At 36.6% G+C, this 17239-nt stretch overlaps 1 protein-coding gene across 1 annotated transcript in view; it reads right to left on the bottom strand.

The window, feature by feature from the left end:
- The window catches only part of ADAMTS3 (ADAM metallopeptidase with thrombospondin type 1 motif 3), a 290776-nt gene that overhangs the window by 24886 nt on the left and 248651 nt on the right, over positions 1 to 17239 (bottom strand). The window contains exons 6-15 of the mRNA XM_036852044.1: positions 13399 to 13482; positions 11321 to 11477; positions 10466 to 10571; positions 9912 to 10055; positions 9161 to 9293; positions 7568 to 7681; positions 5404 to 5549; positions 4278 to 4453; positions 2984 to 3117; positions 1186 to 1309 (exon numbers count right to left, since the gene is read on the bottom strand). Of these exons, the coding sequence (XP_036707939.1) occupies positions 1186 to 1309; positions 2984 to 3117; positions 4278 to 4453; positions 5404 to 5549; positions 7568 to 7681; positions 9161 to 9293; positions 9912 to 10055; positions 10466 to 10571; positions 11321 to 11477; positions 13399 to 13482 (1318 nt within the window). The remainder of the gene's footprint in view (positions 1 to 1185; positions 1310 to 2983; positions 3118 to 4277; positions 4454 to 5403; positions 5550 to 7567; positions 7682 to 9160; positions 9294 to 9911; positions 10056 to 10465; positions 10572 to 11320; positions 11478 to 13398; positions 13483 to 17239) is intronic.

The following is a 17239-nucleotide window of genomic DNA, read 5'->3' as shown; positions in this document are numbered from 1 at the left end:
TCACACAGGAATAGCAAAGATATCAGTAACTAGAGTTAGGGAATGCTTAAGAAAAACACATTAGAATATAGTCACCTACCTCTGCCTAGCTCTAAATATATCAAAGAGCAAAGCTGATATGTGTGGAAATGGCTTGAGCTGGGTACCTGGGGTATAATGGGAGTAAAAAGAACTAAGAGAATTACTCTATTTGGATAAAGAACAGTTTTTTATACTTTCTTATTTTTCTAAAAGGAAGAATTAGCGCTATGACAATGTGCTCAAAGTAAACCAAACCTTTGTTTTTGTTTTGTTTTATCTTGTTTTCTGTTATTCTATAAGAGACTATATCTTGGATGGAAGAGAAGCTTTTCAAGGGAAGCCTCACATTAAATTTATCTTTAAATGCTGAATTCTCAAAGACATTTGTCCAATAAATTTGTGGAATAACTGAATAATATTTGTTACAAATTTAAAGAAATTATTCAGTAATCAATGTTTATATCTAAGTCTTAGGAAAATTCCAATGAATTATTATGAAAATACTAATAATTTTGCATATTATTTGCTTTTATTTCCATCTGGCGAACCTTCACCACATGCCTAAGTCCAGGTCATTGACTGTGTAACAAGCAGAGAAATTCAAACACATAAGCAATTATACCTCGGGTTATTTTTTGGTTGTATGTACCTCAAACTTGTTTAATATAAAATTGTAAATATTATGTGAAATATAGACCCTAGATTTATAGATTTATAAATAGGATAAACTTGTTCACTTTTAAAAGAAGCAAAATGAATGTAATATTTTTAAAGTTGTATTTCAAGTTTTATAATATTTTTAACTTCTGATCAACAATTTATGTGCAACAGAAAATTCAAAATAAGCATTAATTCTAATAATTGGTTTAATGCATTTTATTAAGGACACAGAATTAAACAAAACACAGATTTTAACTACTATAATTAATATTGGTTTTATTTGTTCCTTATCTACATTTAGTAGATTTATTTTTTATCATGGACACTATGGAGTATGAATTGTCAAAGTTGTTTAAATAATTCCTTAAAAGGTAATCTGAATAAAAATAAATCAGCAGCTAATTTTTTTATGTTTATAGAGAAAGCGCGGCATTCCTAAAAGAAGTCTCAAACAAATGCAAATCATGGAAAAGGATACTGAATTCATGAGAGACCTCATCTTACCAAGCTTCCTGGGTGTTCTGGTAAACGTCCCCTTTACGGTTCGACAATGGGAATTATCTCCTCCACAGACCCCACACTTATCCTCAACCTTGTTAGAACCGATTTCTTTATCACAGCCCACTTTCTGGGGAGAGAAGATATTAAATGTAGCTAATTTTAACGTGTCGAGTAAAGGTCAGCATCCTGGAGAATGATACACCATTTGTTTCATCATGGGCCCACAGACAGGAACCAAACTTCCTCTCTAGCTCTGATTATTAATCGCTCAGTCTTTTAAAGAACTACTATAAAATAAAATGACTTGTACTCTGGGCAGTAAAGGATAAATTTCCCTCGGTCTAATGAAGTGTTTCCCCCGTCATACATAGGCAATCATCAAACATTTATGGAACACAGAAGTTGCAGTTGACGCTGAGGAGACAAAATTAAGAGGTGTTTTTTCCCTTGTTGCCTTCATATTTATAAAGATGAATACTAAAATAGTGAGTTGTCTATTAGTACAGACTTTACAAGTTGGTAAGGGATGTGAGACAAAACATCACAGATGTAGTGGAGATTTTCATAGTGCCCTGAAGGAACAGACGGTGTGGAAAGGCAATTCAAGAATAAAAAGGGATTAAAACAGAGCCATAGAAGTCATCAAAAGTGGGTTCAGATAATAATATTTGAACCATACCTAAACTAATGGAAAGTTAGTGTTGTATGGTGGTGAAGAATAGTGAAAGATCTGCAAATCACAGGCTGTGGAAGGCCTTGAATATCAGGAAGAGTTTATATTTTCACATTAATTTAACAGGGAACTACTGAAAAGTTTTCTGAACTGGGGTAGGTCCTTAATATAAATCAGTGTTGGATAATGATAATGACACTGCACTCGTAAGTTTGGGACGAGAGTGAGCAGAGAAAATAACGACAACATATACATTTAATGCACCAGATACTGTGGGAGGTGAAAGATGAACAAAACACAGATTCTACTTCAGGGAAATTTTAGTTCAGCTATGAGGCATCTACGAATTTGAGATTCTTTTATATAACACTTTAGTTGTGCTGAAGTGAAAACGAATCAAACAGGAGTAATGTGTTCGGTTAATAAGGATAATTTCTTATCACTTTAACCTGTGAACATGAACAAAAAGTAAACTGCATTAAAAAAAAGATTAAATGGGCAAAAGACAGTTTTTGCATCTTCACTAGTACTTTTGTTCTGATGTGGAATTCAATGTTTAAACTTAGAATTAATTGGAAGGTGAGACAGGGAGAAAGAGAAGTTTCTATCATCTTTTAAACAAACGATAAAACACATTTAGCACTGAATTTTTAAAAAAGACTTGTGTTTAAAAAACACATTTAGCATTGAATTTTTAAAAAAGACATTGAATTTTTAAAAAAGATTTTTTAAAAAGCTGCCAGCACAAAACACATTTAGCATTGAATTTTTAAAAAAGACTTGGTACTGTATTAGTGGATGGCTACTATAACATACTCAAAGCCAAGGCACGGTTCCCAAGTTGTATTCCCAGCCTTGAGGTATCAGAGGAAGCCTCCAAAAATGCATTTGGCTGGAAATTAGGAAAACTAATTAAATCTTGATTTTGCCAGTGACCAAAGTTTGATTTGATTAATTGCAATTTCTTCCAAATTTAGCTTAGCTACTGAACTATTCATAGATTCTCATTGTAATGTGATCTCAGATAAGAAAGAGTTAAAATATTTTTGAAAATATGCAGATGAATGAAAGGAAAAGTAGAATTGCACACTACTGTACGAAGCTTTGGGGGAAGCAATCTGAACTCACCACGCACTCTCCGCGCACACATATGCTGTATGGGTCTTTGTAAGAGCAGAGCGTTCCGTCGTGCACCAGCTGTTTCATATAAGCAACATCTCCAGCCTCTTTGGATTGACAGTAAAGGTGGCATCTTTTCTTGGCTGCATAAGATGGAGGATTAAGTCGACTATTTATGTAAAATGGTATATTCGAACAGTATAGTTTATTTTGTTTGTAAAATATACAGTTTCAATGTGGTTTCCTGAAAACAAATTGTATAAATAAATAAAGAGTAGGGGAAAAGTATGCATACTTGGCATATTTGTTTTAACCAGGGTGACCCTACGCTTTGACATCTAAACTGGGATAATTTTGACAGTGAAAAGGGGTTCTATTAATAATATACACAGGGACAATAGGTATAAACTGGGACTGTCCCAGGCAATGCAGGTCGTATGGCTGGCTACCCTAGATTTAACCACAGCTGTTCAATAAATTTCATTCGGAATCAATTTAGTTTTAGTGACACTTAGAGCACTGAAAGGGTTTCTCTTTTGTTTGACTCAAAGGCCTAGTATAGTTTTTGCTTCTTGTAGGAGCTCATTAATTAAATCTAAGTTATGTGACTCACTTCCCCAAAATAATGCATTGTAATTTTGAATTCCTACCCATATGCATCTTTCCTTTAAAACAGCTTTTAAACTGAACTCAGCAGTGTATTAATTATATCACACAATAATTCTGTAACTACTTTTTATTCACCCAAGTAAGAAATATGTCAAGAAGTTCCCATTTGAACAGATTTAAACGAAAATTCAGGGGTAAGAAGTGAAACATGACAAGGGAATTTCCAAGTGTATTTCTTGATAACCAGTGTACGGTACAAAAGTAAAAGGTTATGAGGTGCCTTTTGTTATTAAATAATGGTCTTTGTCTTATTCCTGACTTGACTGTAAAATAACTATATTTTTCTCTAGTTATTCAGAAAGGAAGGATCACAATATTCCAGAAGCATTTCCTAGAAGAGGGATTTCAGTTGCATGAGGAGACTCAACATCTCTCCCAGGCTTTGCTTTCCACTTGTCTTTCCAGTAGCGATGGTGGCAGGGCTGCTTCCCAGGAGCTATTCCATAATTCTCACCTCTCTAAAGAAAGGCGTGTGTTAGCCTTATTCTTGGAAACCCAGGAGGACCTACCCCTCTAAGCACCAAGTTTTCTAAGTTACCAAGTAGAAATCAAGAGTCCAAGGGATTGCGTGTTGACAAAGCTTAAGCTCTAAGTAACCATCCACACAGCAGGAAAAGCGAGGGCGTCTACTCACAGTCGGGATGTTCATATGGCAACCAGTGGTGTTTGGTATTCTGGTATTCAAAGTGGGAGTTACGCTGCTGGCATTGCTGGGCTCTGAAGTCCTCAAAGTGTTTTTGGCATTCTTCTGTATTACAAAGCTGGTACTCAAAATTAACACCAGGACAATCCTGACCACCATTGATGGGCCTAAAGAAAAGACAACATTTAAAAAGGACTTTTGGCTCTGGTCCAGCAGTTGAAGCTTGCAGACACAGTGCTAGAGGACAGAAAGCCAAGGCTTCTGAGCTGCCAGCACAAAGTGAATGAACTCATACTTCCTAATTTCAATCCCTTTCCAAAAGCACTATCCTCTCCCTGCTGAGGTTTGGTGGTGGGAATTCCCCAACTCAACTTAAATCAGTATATTTTAAAGCAGTGTATTTTTCAAACAGTGTATTTTAAATGCACAGCAAAAGTATATATAAAGAAACAAAAAACAGGTATATGGTCTCAGGAAAATTATAGTTTATATCATGTATAAAACATGTAGAAGCAACTCAAAGAAACATTGATCACAGCTCTATGCCTCTGTTTCCTAATATGTAAAAAGAAAATAATAATCCAATCTTCCTTAGAGAAACATTGTGAGGATTAAATGAGTTAGCATGTTTAAAACACTTAGAACGAGTGTGGCTCACAGTGAACCCTCGCTGTTCTGACTACTATAAGGATAACTTTTCCCCCAACAGTTCGCTGGTCTTCTTTCACCATCTTCCCGTCGCCCAGCTCTGAAGCATCCTTCTCCTAACTCGGAAGTGAGGGAGCCTCTGCTTGGTGCTACTCCTGCCAACAGGCCTGTCCTTCCTGCAGCGGGTCTCACAGCCTCGGTGCCCAGGTCCTAAGAGCACAGCGATCTGCTTTCCCCGCTCAGCTCCTTAATCCTCCTAAACAGCAATTTCTTTAACAATCTCCAATCTTAACCATGGACTACTCTTTACAAGATTGATAAATGGGGATTTACCCAAAATAGAAACTTAAACCGTTAATTTTCATGTTCTGTGTTTTACAGGTACTTCAAGAAACAGAGCATTAGTGACATGATACTGAAGCATTTTCTGGTCTATCCCAATAACCAGAATGACAGGAGTTATACTCACATTGGATTATTGCACTGGCGTGTTCTAAAGCGAACACCAGTTCCACAGGTCCGGGAACAGGAGCCAAATTTGGTCCATGATCCCCAGTTGCCATCTTGTTTCTGCTGATTAGCATTCTTCCACATGCAATGACCTTTATAGCACCACTTAGGGAAATGACACAAAGCAATCATGAAAATCGTGCATATGCTAAAGCTGAAGTTGTTATACAAGGATCACCAAGTGAAGGACTTCATTTCTTTTTTTTTTTCCTTTTTCAGGCAAAAATACACTTAAAATTATCTCAAAGCAGTGCCCTGTACACTGGGTAATTTAGACTTGCATTTTTAAGTATAAAATTAAAATTAAAAAAATAACATTCACTCAGACAAGGTTTTAAATGACACATTTACCAGTGAGTATCAAACATCATAATCAATAAGGATGATCTGAGCACCCAACTTGCCCAGTAGGTGCTATTCTACCCTTCATCCCTCATTATCTATATTACTGGAGTTTTTTAAGGGCAATCTGCTCCCCTTTAAAATAATGACAGGAAACCATATGTCTTAATTTAGAAAATAATTAACATAACATATCTAAAACATATATAACTTTCAAAACACTTGTACATAATTGTTAAAATTTTCCTTCACAATGATTCTGAGAGATATGTGATCTTTACCTTTCTGATGAGGAAAATTGGGACCCGGAAAGGACCATGAGTAGTGTAAGATTCTCTGACCAGAAAAACTAAGTGGGGAGTACTAAAACATGGATACTGTAGAGGCCTAGAGCTTACAGTACCCAGCACACAGCAGATGCTCAAAAGGTGTTAGTTCTTTTCCCTTCCAACCTTCTGACTCACTTTTTTATCCTACATACAATGAAAGTGTTTCTTAAAACTCAACTCTGGGAAATTGAAACATAACACAAATATATTTAGGGAAGTTGGATGTTCAGAGCCACAAGTTGGTTTACAGAATATCTTTTTCATAAAGCAAAAATGAATCAACTCATTGTTGCTTCTGTTTTTTCAGTCAGAAGTCTGTAATACTGAATTTTCCCAAAGCAACACACTGTACAAGTTTAGCAGAGTGCCTAAGAGTTTAAACGTGAATAATGGCAGATTTCATTATTATTATCATGCCTGTAATTCTCATAGCAAGTACAGTTTATACACATTCGAAATAGAGCTTTAAAGGGCTTCAGAAGACCTAAAAGCTATATAAATTTTCTTTGCCAGGTTTTGGTCCTATCTACAATATCTTATTTCCAAACTAGTCAAAGCTCTTCAACTTGAGTTCTTAACATCCCTTTGTTTTGGGTTTCATGATCTTTCCCCTCCTGAGTAGCGTAGCTTGGCACTGGGCCAGTTTCTGAGCATTTGATCCACACTACGCAACTTGAGATTGAAACTTCTGGGCATCTTTCCCCAAAGAGCAAGGCCAAATCTTCTGTACAAGTTCACATGACTTTATTTCTGGACAACTTTCACAAGGAATGGGATGCCAGCAAGTAAATCAAATCCCATTAGGGGCCAGATACTCGGCTGAGCTGCCGCTTCCTATTCTATCAGTAGGGGGCTGTATAGTGGCCTCAAAGATGTCAGGTCCTAATCCTTAAAAGCTGTAAATGTTACCTTATTTGGAAAAGAGTTTTTGCAGATGTAATTAAGTAAGAATTTTTAGATGGGGAGATTATCCTGGATTATCCAGGTGGACCCTAAATGCCATCACATGTATCCTTGTAAGAGAGGGGCAGAGGGAAATTTATACACAGAAGAGAAGGGGGAAGTGTGGCCACAAAGGCAGAGACTGGAGTGGTGCAGCCACAAGTCAAGGAATTCGGTCAATCACCAGAAGCTGGAAGAGCTAAGGACAGATTCTTCACTAGAGCCTCTGGAGAGAGTATCATTCTGCCCATGCATTGATTTCAGCTCAGTGAAACTGATTTTGTTCTTCCAGCCTCCAGAACTGAGAGAATAGTTTTCTGTTGATTTAAGCCACTAAGTCCATGGTAATTTGTTATAGCAGCTATAGGAAACTCGTACACAGTGTTCATGCATTACCACAATGAAACTTTATGTACTATGGTTTTCTTAAAAATGACAATACATGTTATTTAAAGATGATTATTATGCAACATATCTTAAATCTTTATTGTATAAATAGATTATACTCACTTTTCCAGCAGCACATTCGGTCCCATCAAGTGGGGGTCCTTTTTTAGTCTTACAAAAGTAGGGATTATCAGGATGGCTACACCAAAGCTGTTTACATGGGTCAAAGGTTCGGAACTAGAAGAGAAAAAAACCAAACTCTCAGCGACATAGAGATGGAATGACTTGTACCAACAATACCTTCTACACAGTTTCTTCATGTCATGTTTCTTGGATATTTTAATTTCAAGTTAATAGTCAAAGTTGTGGCATGTTAAGAAAACAAACAAACACTGCCTAAGAATTCCAAGTAAAGAATACTTTCATTCCACTTTTCTAAAATAACACTGATAAACAATGATTTGTCTGGGATTCTTCTGTTGACTTTTACTATTCTTTATGCCATTTCTGTCTTATGGTTTTCAAATAGACAATATTGGGATTTTAAAAAGAATGAGTAATTATTATGAACATTTTAAATATGAAAACATTATAGTGGTTTTGGAGCTCTCAAGCCATCAAAATGGCTTCTCTTTATCCCTGAATGTATGAACCAGTCAGAAATAAATAATAAAAATGCCCACCATAATGAGCCAACTAAAAGCAGAAAATATTTGTCAAACTTTCTGTGTAAGATAATGTATGCCAGGTATAACAAAATATATAATACATTCATATAGTTTATAAAGTACTTTCCATATATTTGATTTTCATAACAATCCATGGCTGAGAAATATGGGTTATAAGGTAAGACTATAGTTATGGATACAAATAAGACAGTAACAGAGACAGACCAGAATCTTAGTTTTCTCACTCTTAAGAATGTCTTTTATTTTCCTAAAACACTACATTATAATATCCAAATGTATATGTAAGCACACATATTTGTGTGTACTGTTTCCTCATCCGCTCTCTAACAGTAAATATCTTATCATTCTTTAGATAAATTAAAAAATATATATATATATATCAAACACCAGTTTACCCACATCTTCATTGCCTACACCACTAATTATCCACATACAGACTCATGGTCATAGCTTTTTTTTTTTTTTAATTAGTACTCATTTTGGATCTGGGTTTTTTGTTCTAATTCCTATTACCTAATGCAGAAACTGTAATTTACAGTTACAATCTACACTAGTGAGCCAAAGCTTTAGAATTCTCAGGTCAGGACATTATCGCAGGTCATTAGGAGCTGACCGTGTATACCTTACAAACAAACCAAATATCTGTATATATCTGCATATGGAGGAATTCAAACAGCAGATCAACTTCTTTTGATGAAATACTTTTTTTTCTTGCTCTAACAAATAAAGCTTTCTCCAACATATAAAAAGCCCTTATTTACCAGATGTGTGACTTAAGCAAGTTGCTTAATCTCTGTTAAGTCTTGGCTTGTTCATCTGTGAAATAAAAGTATACCAACTCCCTTCTAGCCTGTCACAAGGATTAAATAAGATAGTATATTTAAAGCACTTAGCTTTAGCATGTACTGACATAGCAAACACAAAATCGTTGGTTCATATTCTTGCACCAGTGAGTCTGTAAATGTCACCAAACAGGAGCTAAGCAAGTAGATTTCAATATGCAAAATCTTAATTGACTGTAACATACCGCAGTGCACATTTTATAACCAACCCCAAAGTCAAAACGACATTGCTCATCCATAGAATAATTGATTCCAGGAAGTTCTGGGAGTTTCGGCCAGTCATGTTCAAAAGGGTCATCAAGGAGACAGTCATAGGAACTGTAGGAAGGAAAATACTGCATGTAGTTAAATGTTCATTTTTTTATCGTGTTCCAGTGAAAAAGTATTCTTAGGTTACATACTCTGGAATTTCATCAGATCATAAAGCAAGGTTACAAAAGCATACCTTTTAAGGTTTTTGGTTTCAGTTCCATTTAGAAAAAGACCATTCATCTTTATTCATCCCAGGAAAATAAGCCAACCATACTTAGAAACACAGTAGAAGCATGACAACCTTGCTCGTGTCCCTAGCTGAACCCGCACATGGTGTGGCAGGGCAGATCCTGACCCCTATGCTACGGGGTATAGGTGGTACCCTATGCAGGCATTGCATGACCATCCCCTCCTCAAATCAACTTTGACCATTAGTCAAAGATTCCATAAAGAATTTACTAAAAGGAAATCACAGTAAAAAAATTCACTTAAATTCTAGGCTCACGGCTTAAAATATTGCAATTACATTGTCGAATCGTGCCAAAAGCTGAGTCACAAGAAAATGTTTATCATGAACAAAAGTTTTCATTCCCTGGGAGTTTGGTCCTGATCAAGGTCCTAAGAGCCAGTTTCACGTCTGTATTTCTACTATAACGTTCTCATGACACGCAGAAGGAGACATACTGAATGTATCTTTTCAGTTCTTGGCCGCTGCAGCGGGACCAGTGGTAACGATGAAATGCTGCTTGCACCAAAGGAGCCATGACACTTCCCATGGCAGTCTCATCACCGCACCTGTTGCCTTGTCCATCATGCTCCATTCCCAGCCTAGAACACAAAGCGAGACCTTACTGGTAAGAATCATCATAGGGGCCATGGCTTTGGCGTAATTTCTGTTTTGAAAATAAGTACAGGAAAATAGGTGTTTTTTAAGTTAATGTGGCTTTTGTGGAGGAGTCACAGACACTGTGAAACTGAGAGCAATCTGACACAAATGCCTTTTTTATTCTATAGCTACGAAAAGCCCAGGAGTGTCTCTGCAAGCCAGAGTCACTCATTTAGTTTCAGTGCATGACCTCTTCACTGTTTTCAGCTCCTCAGACTTGGCAAGGGATGAGAGTTGCATGCTGGCATGCACTCTGCCCAAAGTATGAACAATACTGAGAGAAGCAGACAGAAAAGACCTTGTTTTGTTTTTTGGTTTTCTTTTTGCTTTATAGCTGTCAGCGGTGACTTACACATGGCCAGTTTCATGGGCTACTACAAAAGCAGATGAAAAACCATCCTCATGATTCAGGGTACAACTTCTCACTGGATGACACATGCCTGTGACTGGAGCATATCCTGTAGAGAATAACAATTACTTTCATTTTCATTTTATGAGAAAACCCATTAAGAACTACTACTGGACCTTTGCCTAGGGGGAAAAAAAAAGCTTTTCAGGAAACAGAGGCAGTATTATTTCTCTGCTAGCATTGCACCACATTCTCTTGGGAAAGCCACAGGTAATGGGCTCTAAAAAGATTCATTGGGTCTGCATTTTCTCCTCTCCTAAGGGAAGGAACTGCCTGGGGTTACCATTCTGTTCTGCCCACCAACTAAGCTCTTGTCTTTCTGCTGTAGTGAATGGTCCTTCATATCACGGTACTGATGAAGGGAGCCAGAAATTCCACCAACGTTGAAAAGAAAACGGTCAGTCTAATTTTTTCCGAAGTCTACATCAGAATTTATTAGATAAATGTAAGCTGACTTTGGAAGAAAGCTCTTTGGCAGCAGACATTTCCCATGGCATCTCCCTTCCCATTCCAAACAGTTAGTGGAAATCACACCACATTTTACAGCATCCCCTCTGTACCCCAGATGCACACTCATTATTGTAAAGGGGAGTGTAATTAATCATAGTATTTAGGTGGCATTTAGCATTGCAAATGCCACAGAAGTCACTGGAAGCAACAGAAAGAAAATGTATGCTTGGCTGATGCATGGAGGAAAGTGATGGTGGAGATCTGAACATTTGGACAGACTCCCTGATTTAGGATTGCTTTTGAAAAGTCATGCCCTTAAGTTTTTCTTCTACATATTAATGGAAATACCTTGCATTCCAGCAGGTCCAAAGTCTTGCCTGGTTAAGAAAATTGCATGATCGTGGTGTTCAGAATGATTGGGATCAGATTTTTGTTGTTGGCAAGCCCAGCGACACACGTTCTCCAAGCTCCTGGATGGGTTTCCCCTTTCTATGAGGCTGATGGACTAGGAGGAAACAATATGTTAAAGACATACATAGCATTTTCCCAAAGGCTTCCTTTAATAACGTTCTCTGAAATTAACATTTGAGATTACAGTAATTAAATAATGTACAATACTATTATAGGGGGCTTATTTGGAAATAAATACTTATTTGGAAATAAATATTTCCAAATACTCTCATTTGGAAATTCTACATGCCCATGAGGGATACCTTTATGATCAATATTACCTGTGTGAACGGTGGCTGACACCATTAATGGAAATACGTGACGCTGAGATGTTTTTGCTATTGTGAAGCAACTCGATATTCATCAGTTGGGTAAAAATTCTAGTAAGAATTCCTGATTTAGCTTAGATCTTAGGTTTCATAAATATTAACAACAAAAATAGAGGATAGATGGAAAGATTCGGGCACGAGACTTTTTTTCCCAGAGATGTTAAAGTGAAAGATCTTCAGTTTCAATTTTTTTTTTTTTGGTCCAAAATTAATCAACATACTGGAAGAATATAAGTTCTTCAATGAGCTGGCAAAGCTGGTGGAATCTTCGATTTGAGGAACAGTCAAATTATATAAACCTCACACTGAAAAAAAAAACTACCCTTTTTTTTTAACCTCACAGCAATGAAGAGGGGTGTACTCATATCCTGCAATTCCAAGAGATGGATTGACATTCCTTGGAATGCTGCTACTATCACATTATTGTCAGGAGTTAAAAGTTCAGAGGGAAAGGCCCCATCCTTCAAGAACTCAGGAGCCACACTTCCCCGAGTAGTTCTGATGGAATGAGAAATTGAACTTGGAACCCAAAATTAGTCCCTACTTGGCAGACCGGCTGAGAGCTTTGTTACATTTCAGCAAATGTTTTTATCAGTGTTTACATTCTTAAGAAAAAGATTTGGTTTATTATAGTTGAACACATACTTCTCCAAACAAATGATTTAATAACCAACTGAAGGCTGTTAACATCTCCATCTGGATCTGACTTACATTCAGTGTTGGAGACACAAAGTAGGTCAGGTTTGTGGGATAAACTAAAGATCAATGACACCCTCTCACTAGGAATGATAAGTTTTCATACATAATAAAATGCAAACACATGGATTTTTTTCCTGTTTGCTAAATGCATAATTTCATTAGTATTCCATAATAAGGAGGATTAATTATGGGAGGGGGGACATGTAATTTTAAACATCAGGAAAGCTGCCAAGTTAGTCACTTCCCCTATGTTTTCTCCTCAGAGGGAGAGACCACTTCCTCCATTCCATTATTTCCAAGGACAGGGACACATCTAGTGTCATTTTAAAGCCAGCTAAAGTTACATTACATAAAAATGCCTATTGTATGTATTTTGACCCAACATTTTGCTTTCAAAAAGATTAATGCCCTTTTAAATAAAAAAAATATTCACCGTGTGCTTCACTTTTCTTAATCGAAAAGACTCATATTTCACATATTGTTTTCAAGAAATCATGAGAGGGTAAGGATCTCTGTTATTTTGCTTCACAGATATATTTGAAGCACCTAGAAAGCACCTGACACATAGTAGTCACTCAATATAGATGTTTTGGAATAATAAATGAATCATAAATTTGCTGATGATGATAGATTAAGGAAATTCTCTTTATTTTTGTAATGGTATCCATTCATTTTCATTCATACAGTCATGCCAAAATCAGGATAATTATCTCCAACTCCATAAGACAGAGGTGAACACAGCAAACAGTACCAGCACAAAAATCATTCATTATCTACTCAAATGTAGAGATCTCCATTCATTGGGGCAGTTTTCTCCTCTCAGTTCAGAGCAACTGGGGTCTACGTGAGACATGTCTACGTTGAATGTTAGCTATGGCTTCAGCAATCTAATCTGTTTGCTAATCCAGTCCTTGATGTTCACAGTTGACATATAGTAAGACATTTTACCTTTGCATAGCCCAGCATTATCATGCGCACCAGGACCACATTTATATGCACTCCCAGGGACTCATCATGGTAAATTTCATTCACCTAGAAGCAAAGTAGATAATTACCTGAAGAAAGGCAACACAAAGGATTTCATGAGATGCATATTTAGGGTATGGTTGTGTAATCCCAAATATAGGCGTCAAGTCCCTTTTTTTTAGTTTAGTTTAAACTGATGTCTGAAATGAAATCATCTACTTTCAACTATGGAATAATTCTTGGCTGTGTGAATTACTGATTTTGTAAACCCCACAGTACCACGAACATAGAGAATATGCTTTAAAAGGGCTTCATTAAACTACTGTAGTGTTAAAAGCCCACGTGTGCTATGATCCACACATAACATTCATCACAAGACAGTGACTCTGGTGAAGCACCGGCCAGCTGTGAGTGGCTGCAACCATGTGGCGGAAAAGAGCAAGCATGTCCTCCAGGTGCCCCTGTTGCGGTCAGGGGTGCTACGTCTGGTTGGGGAAGCCCGTGTGCAGGAGCTGTGGTGGTCTATCTGTGGGCCAGTTACTGGGTGGCCCTCCCAATGCTTCCCCACCCCAGGAGTGGGGCAACTGAGGCAACAATTATTTAGAAGTCCTACAGTAAAGAAATCCTTCCATATCTGAATTACTAAGATGACTGTACAAGTACATATAATACCAGTCCTGGGTATAGCTCAGAAAGGCAAAGTTGAGTCACTGCTTTTTATTTAATTTTAAATGTTAAATTAAAATTTCTACAGGTAATTTGGTATACTTTAAAATCACAGATATTAGAACTTAAGCAACCTCAGAGGCCATAGTCCAACACAGATTTATATAGATGAGGAAGATGAAGACCGTAGAGATTAGCTAACATGCAAAAACACTCAGTAAATTATTGGCAGTCTAAAGTAGACATAGCCTCTGGTTATACTAGTGCAAAATTGGTGTGAATAAAGATTGCTTAGTAAGTTGGCAAATGCTAGCAGAAATGGGAAAGGGGGAGTTATCTGGCTACATTTCAAAGTTCTTAGCTGTTCTCAGGAACAGGGAACCAACATTTGTCACAATAACTAAAAGAGGGATGGAAAACCAACCTCAATTCAACTTAAGATCCAGGAGGTTTGGACAGAAGGCACAGCAAATTTAAAGCCTACAGAGGAAAGACAGAGCTTAAAAAGAAATATAACTCAAGGATAACAGGATGCTCTAAGAAAAGAAATTCATGAATTTCTTGCCACACTGACCAAGAAACAGACCAAGAAATCTCAAATGAAATGTTTCAGGAATCTAATGGGACTACACAGAACACCTTAAAATATCAAGGTCTTAAATGTAGATTAAACGTATACTTACTGAATTTTTAGATGGAACTAAAAAGGGAAGAACAGCTAAGATGGAGGTAAAAGATCTAGGGAAGCTAGTATATACTAAAGATGACAAAGTGTCGTTTAACAAGAAAAGATTTAGGCTCCTTTTAAAGTGGAAAAATACATTTATTTATACATTTATACATTTACAAACTCACACACACCCATATAATGGTGAGACACAAGTTAATACCTATTCAAGATAAGCCAAGGGGTGAAAAAAATCTGCAATTCTCTCTTGCATTGCACAGGTGTGCAGGCTGGTACTCATGCCCAAGCTGTCCCGCTATAGGCCACTGTACACCTGAAGTATTGAGTTCATTTAGTCTGTTCTGTCTTACAACAGAGATGTATACAAACAGGAATGTATCCAGACTCCTCTCTAAGCAAAGAGCAAGGAGCCTAGAAAATGTGTCACATAAAAAATGGTGGTAGGATACAGTGGCTAAAGCCTGACACAAGCCACTAGTAGTCTCAGTTGATGTCTTGGTTCAAGACCTTCATTGCTTGTGTGGTCTTCATCTTTCTGAACCTCAATCAAATGGACATAATAAGAATACTACCTCATGGAGTTGGGGTAAGAATTAAAAGATTTAATTCATGCACACAATTGCTCACAAATTTTATGAGTGAGAAGGGCAGAAGGACATTAAAGCACATTAGAGTGTGGGAAGTAGAAAAGAAAACTTAATAGCCACCGTGTGGAAAAGGGGTTCAATTTATTCTGCATATCTATAGCAAATAAAACGAAAAACTATGGGTTCACACTATTAAAGGGGAAGATTTCAGGTCATTATAAGGAAAACTGAATGCTGGCCAAAAAGCTATGATTTCTTATGATCCTTTTGGCCAAGGACAGATTCTCTTATCTTACTCCATGCCTCATACTGCCTAATTGAAGATTTAATCCCCCTCTTCTTCTGGATTAATTATCTGATAAGAAATTTCTAGCATCATAGTTCCAATACAAGTAAAAGTCCAAAGCCGGGTCTGTCACTAATACAATCATCCAGAGAGACTCATGGACATTCCAAGAGACTTCTCATAAGGCAGCTGTTCTCAGTTAGCAACATGGCTTCACACACAAAGTTCTAACATGTACGTAATGTAACTGAAATGTAAGTGCATTTAATATTAAAAAAATGTTCAAATCAATCTTAGTAAGGGCACAAAGTAGGGGAACAATAAAATTTTAAACTAAAGAAAAATAGATAAAAAGAAGTGAATTAATTACTTGAGGAGAAGTGACGGAGGGAAGGAAGGCCCTTACAGCCATGGCAATATAGCAGTGACAGCAACACGTCTAAATGTTATGGGAGACAACTATATCAGAAAACTATTAGAATCATAAAGTGAGAGTTGGCAGTCATAACAAGTAGCTTGTGATATCTGAGCTAGTATAATGTACATATAATCACCCCCAAATTGGTACATTCATTTTTATTTGGTAAATTTTAAAATCATTACAGTGCCGAGAAAGTATCACGCACAAAATGCATGTTCTCAATGGCAATATTACATTATAAAATGATGAAATAAAAAGACACTTTTAAAAAAGTCAAATTTACCATTCACCAAAGGAAAAGTATTATTTAACAAAAATCCCTATTATGCCAGGCTACTTAGATAACAGAGCACTCCAGGAGAAACCAAAATCAGTTATGGAATGTTCTGAGCTGGCACCTATTTGTGAAACTGTCTCACAGTATACTAAATTATTGGGGGTAGAAATAATCAACTATAAGGCAATAATATTTATATGTAGGAGAAAATATTCTTCCAATGTGGTAAATCAACAAATAGGTGTCTGTATTGTGCAAAGCACGGGATATCATTTATTATTTTGCTTTTCAAGGTTTAAAAAAGTTGCTTCCTGTACATTATTCACTTTTAAAATGTACTTAATAAATTGGCTGCTTGTCATCTTGCTGGACCTTATCGATAACAGGGTGCAATGTTGTTATGCTCTGAGACACATAGGATATGATAAGAGTTGGAGAAATAATCAGCACCTCAGGATTAGATATATTCAAAGACCTGGATTCTGGTCCCAACTTTGCCACGGATAAACTGAGTGACCTTGGGTTGGTCACTTAACCTCTCTGAGCCTCTGTTTTCTCACTGGCAAATTATAATCGTACTTGCTCTGCCTGCTTCACACAGCTGCTATTCAAATCAAACAAAATGCCACACAACTGCCCTCAGCAAAATACAGAACACATTAGAACACTTCTACCTATCTATATAAAAAGTTTTAAAGGTTTGTGAATGTATTTTCCAATCTATCTGAAAAAACAAAAACAAACAAAAAATTAAGCAAACAAAAAGCACAACTGCCCCCATCTTGGTTTTCATTGAAAAGGATTCAAAAACTCTTATACTGTAAATTTATTTACTCTCAATAGAATTAAAGATATAGTTTAAATTATCAAAAAAATTTATGGGAAAAATTGTTCAACA

This window comes from Balaenoptera musculus, chromosome 5 (genome assembly GCF_009873245.2).
Source record: "Balaenoptera musculus isolate JJ_BM4_2016_0621 chromosome 5, mBalMus1.pri.v3, whole genome shotgun sequence".
Classification (NCBI taxonomy): domain Eukaryota; kingdom Metazoa; phylum Chordata; class Mammalia; order Artiodactyla; family Balaenopteridae; genus Balaenoptera; species Balaenoptera musculus.
This window is presented reverse-complemented; position numbering and strand designations above follow the sequence as displayed.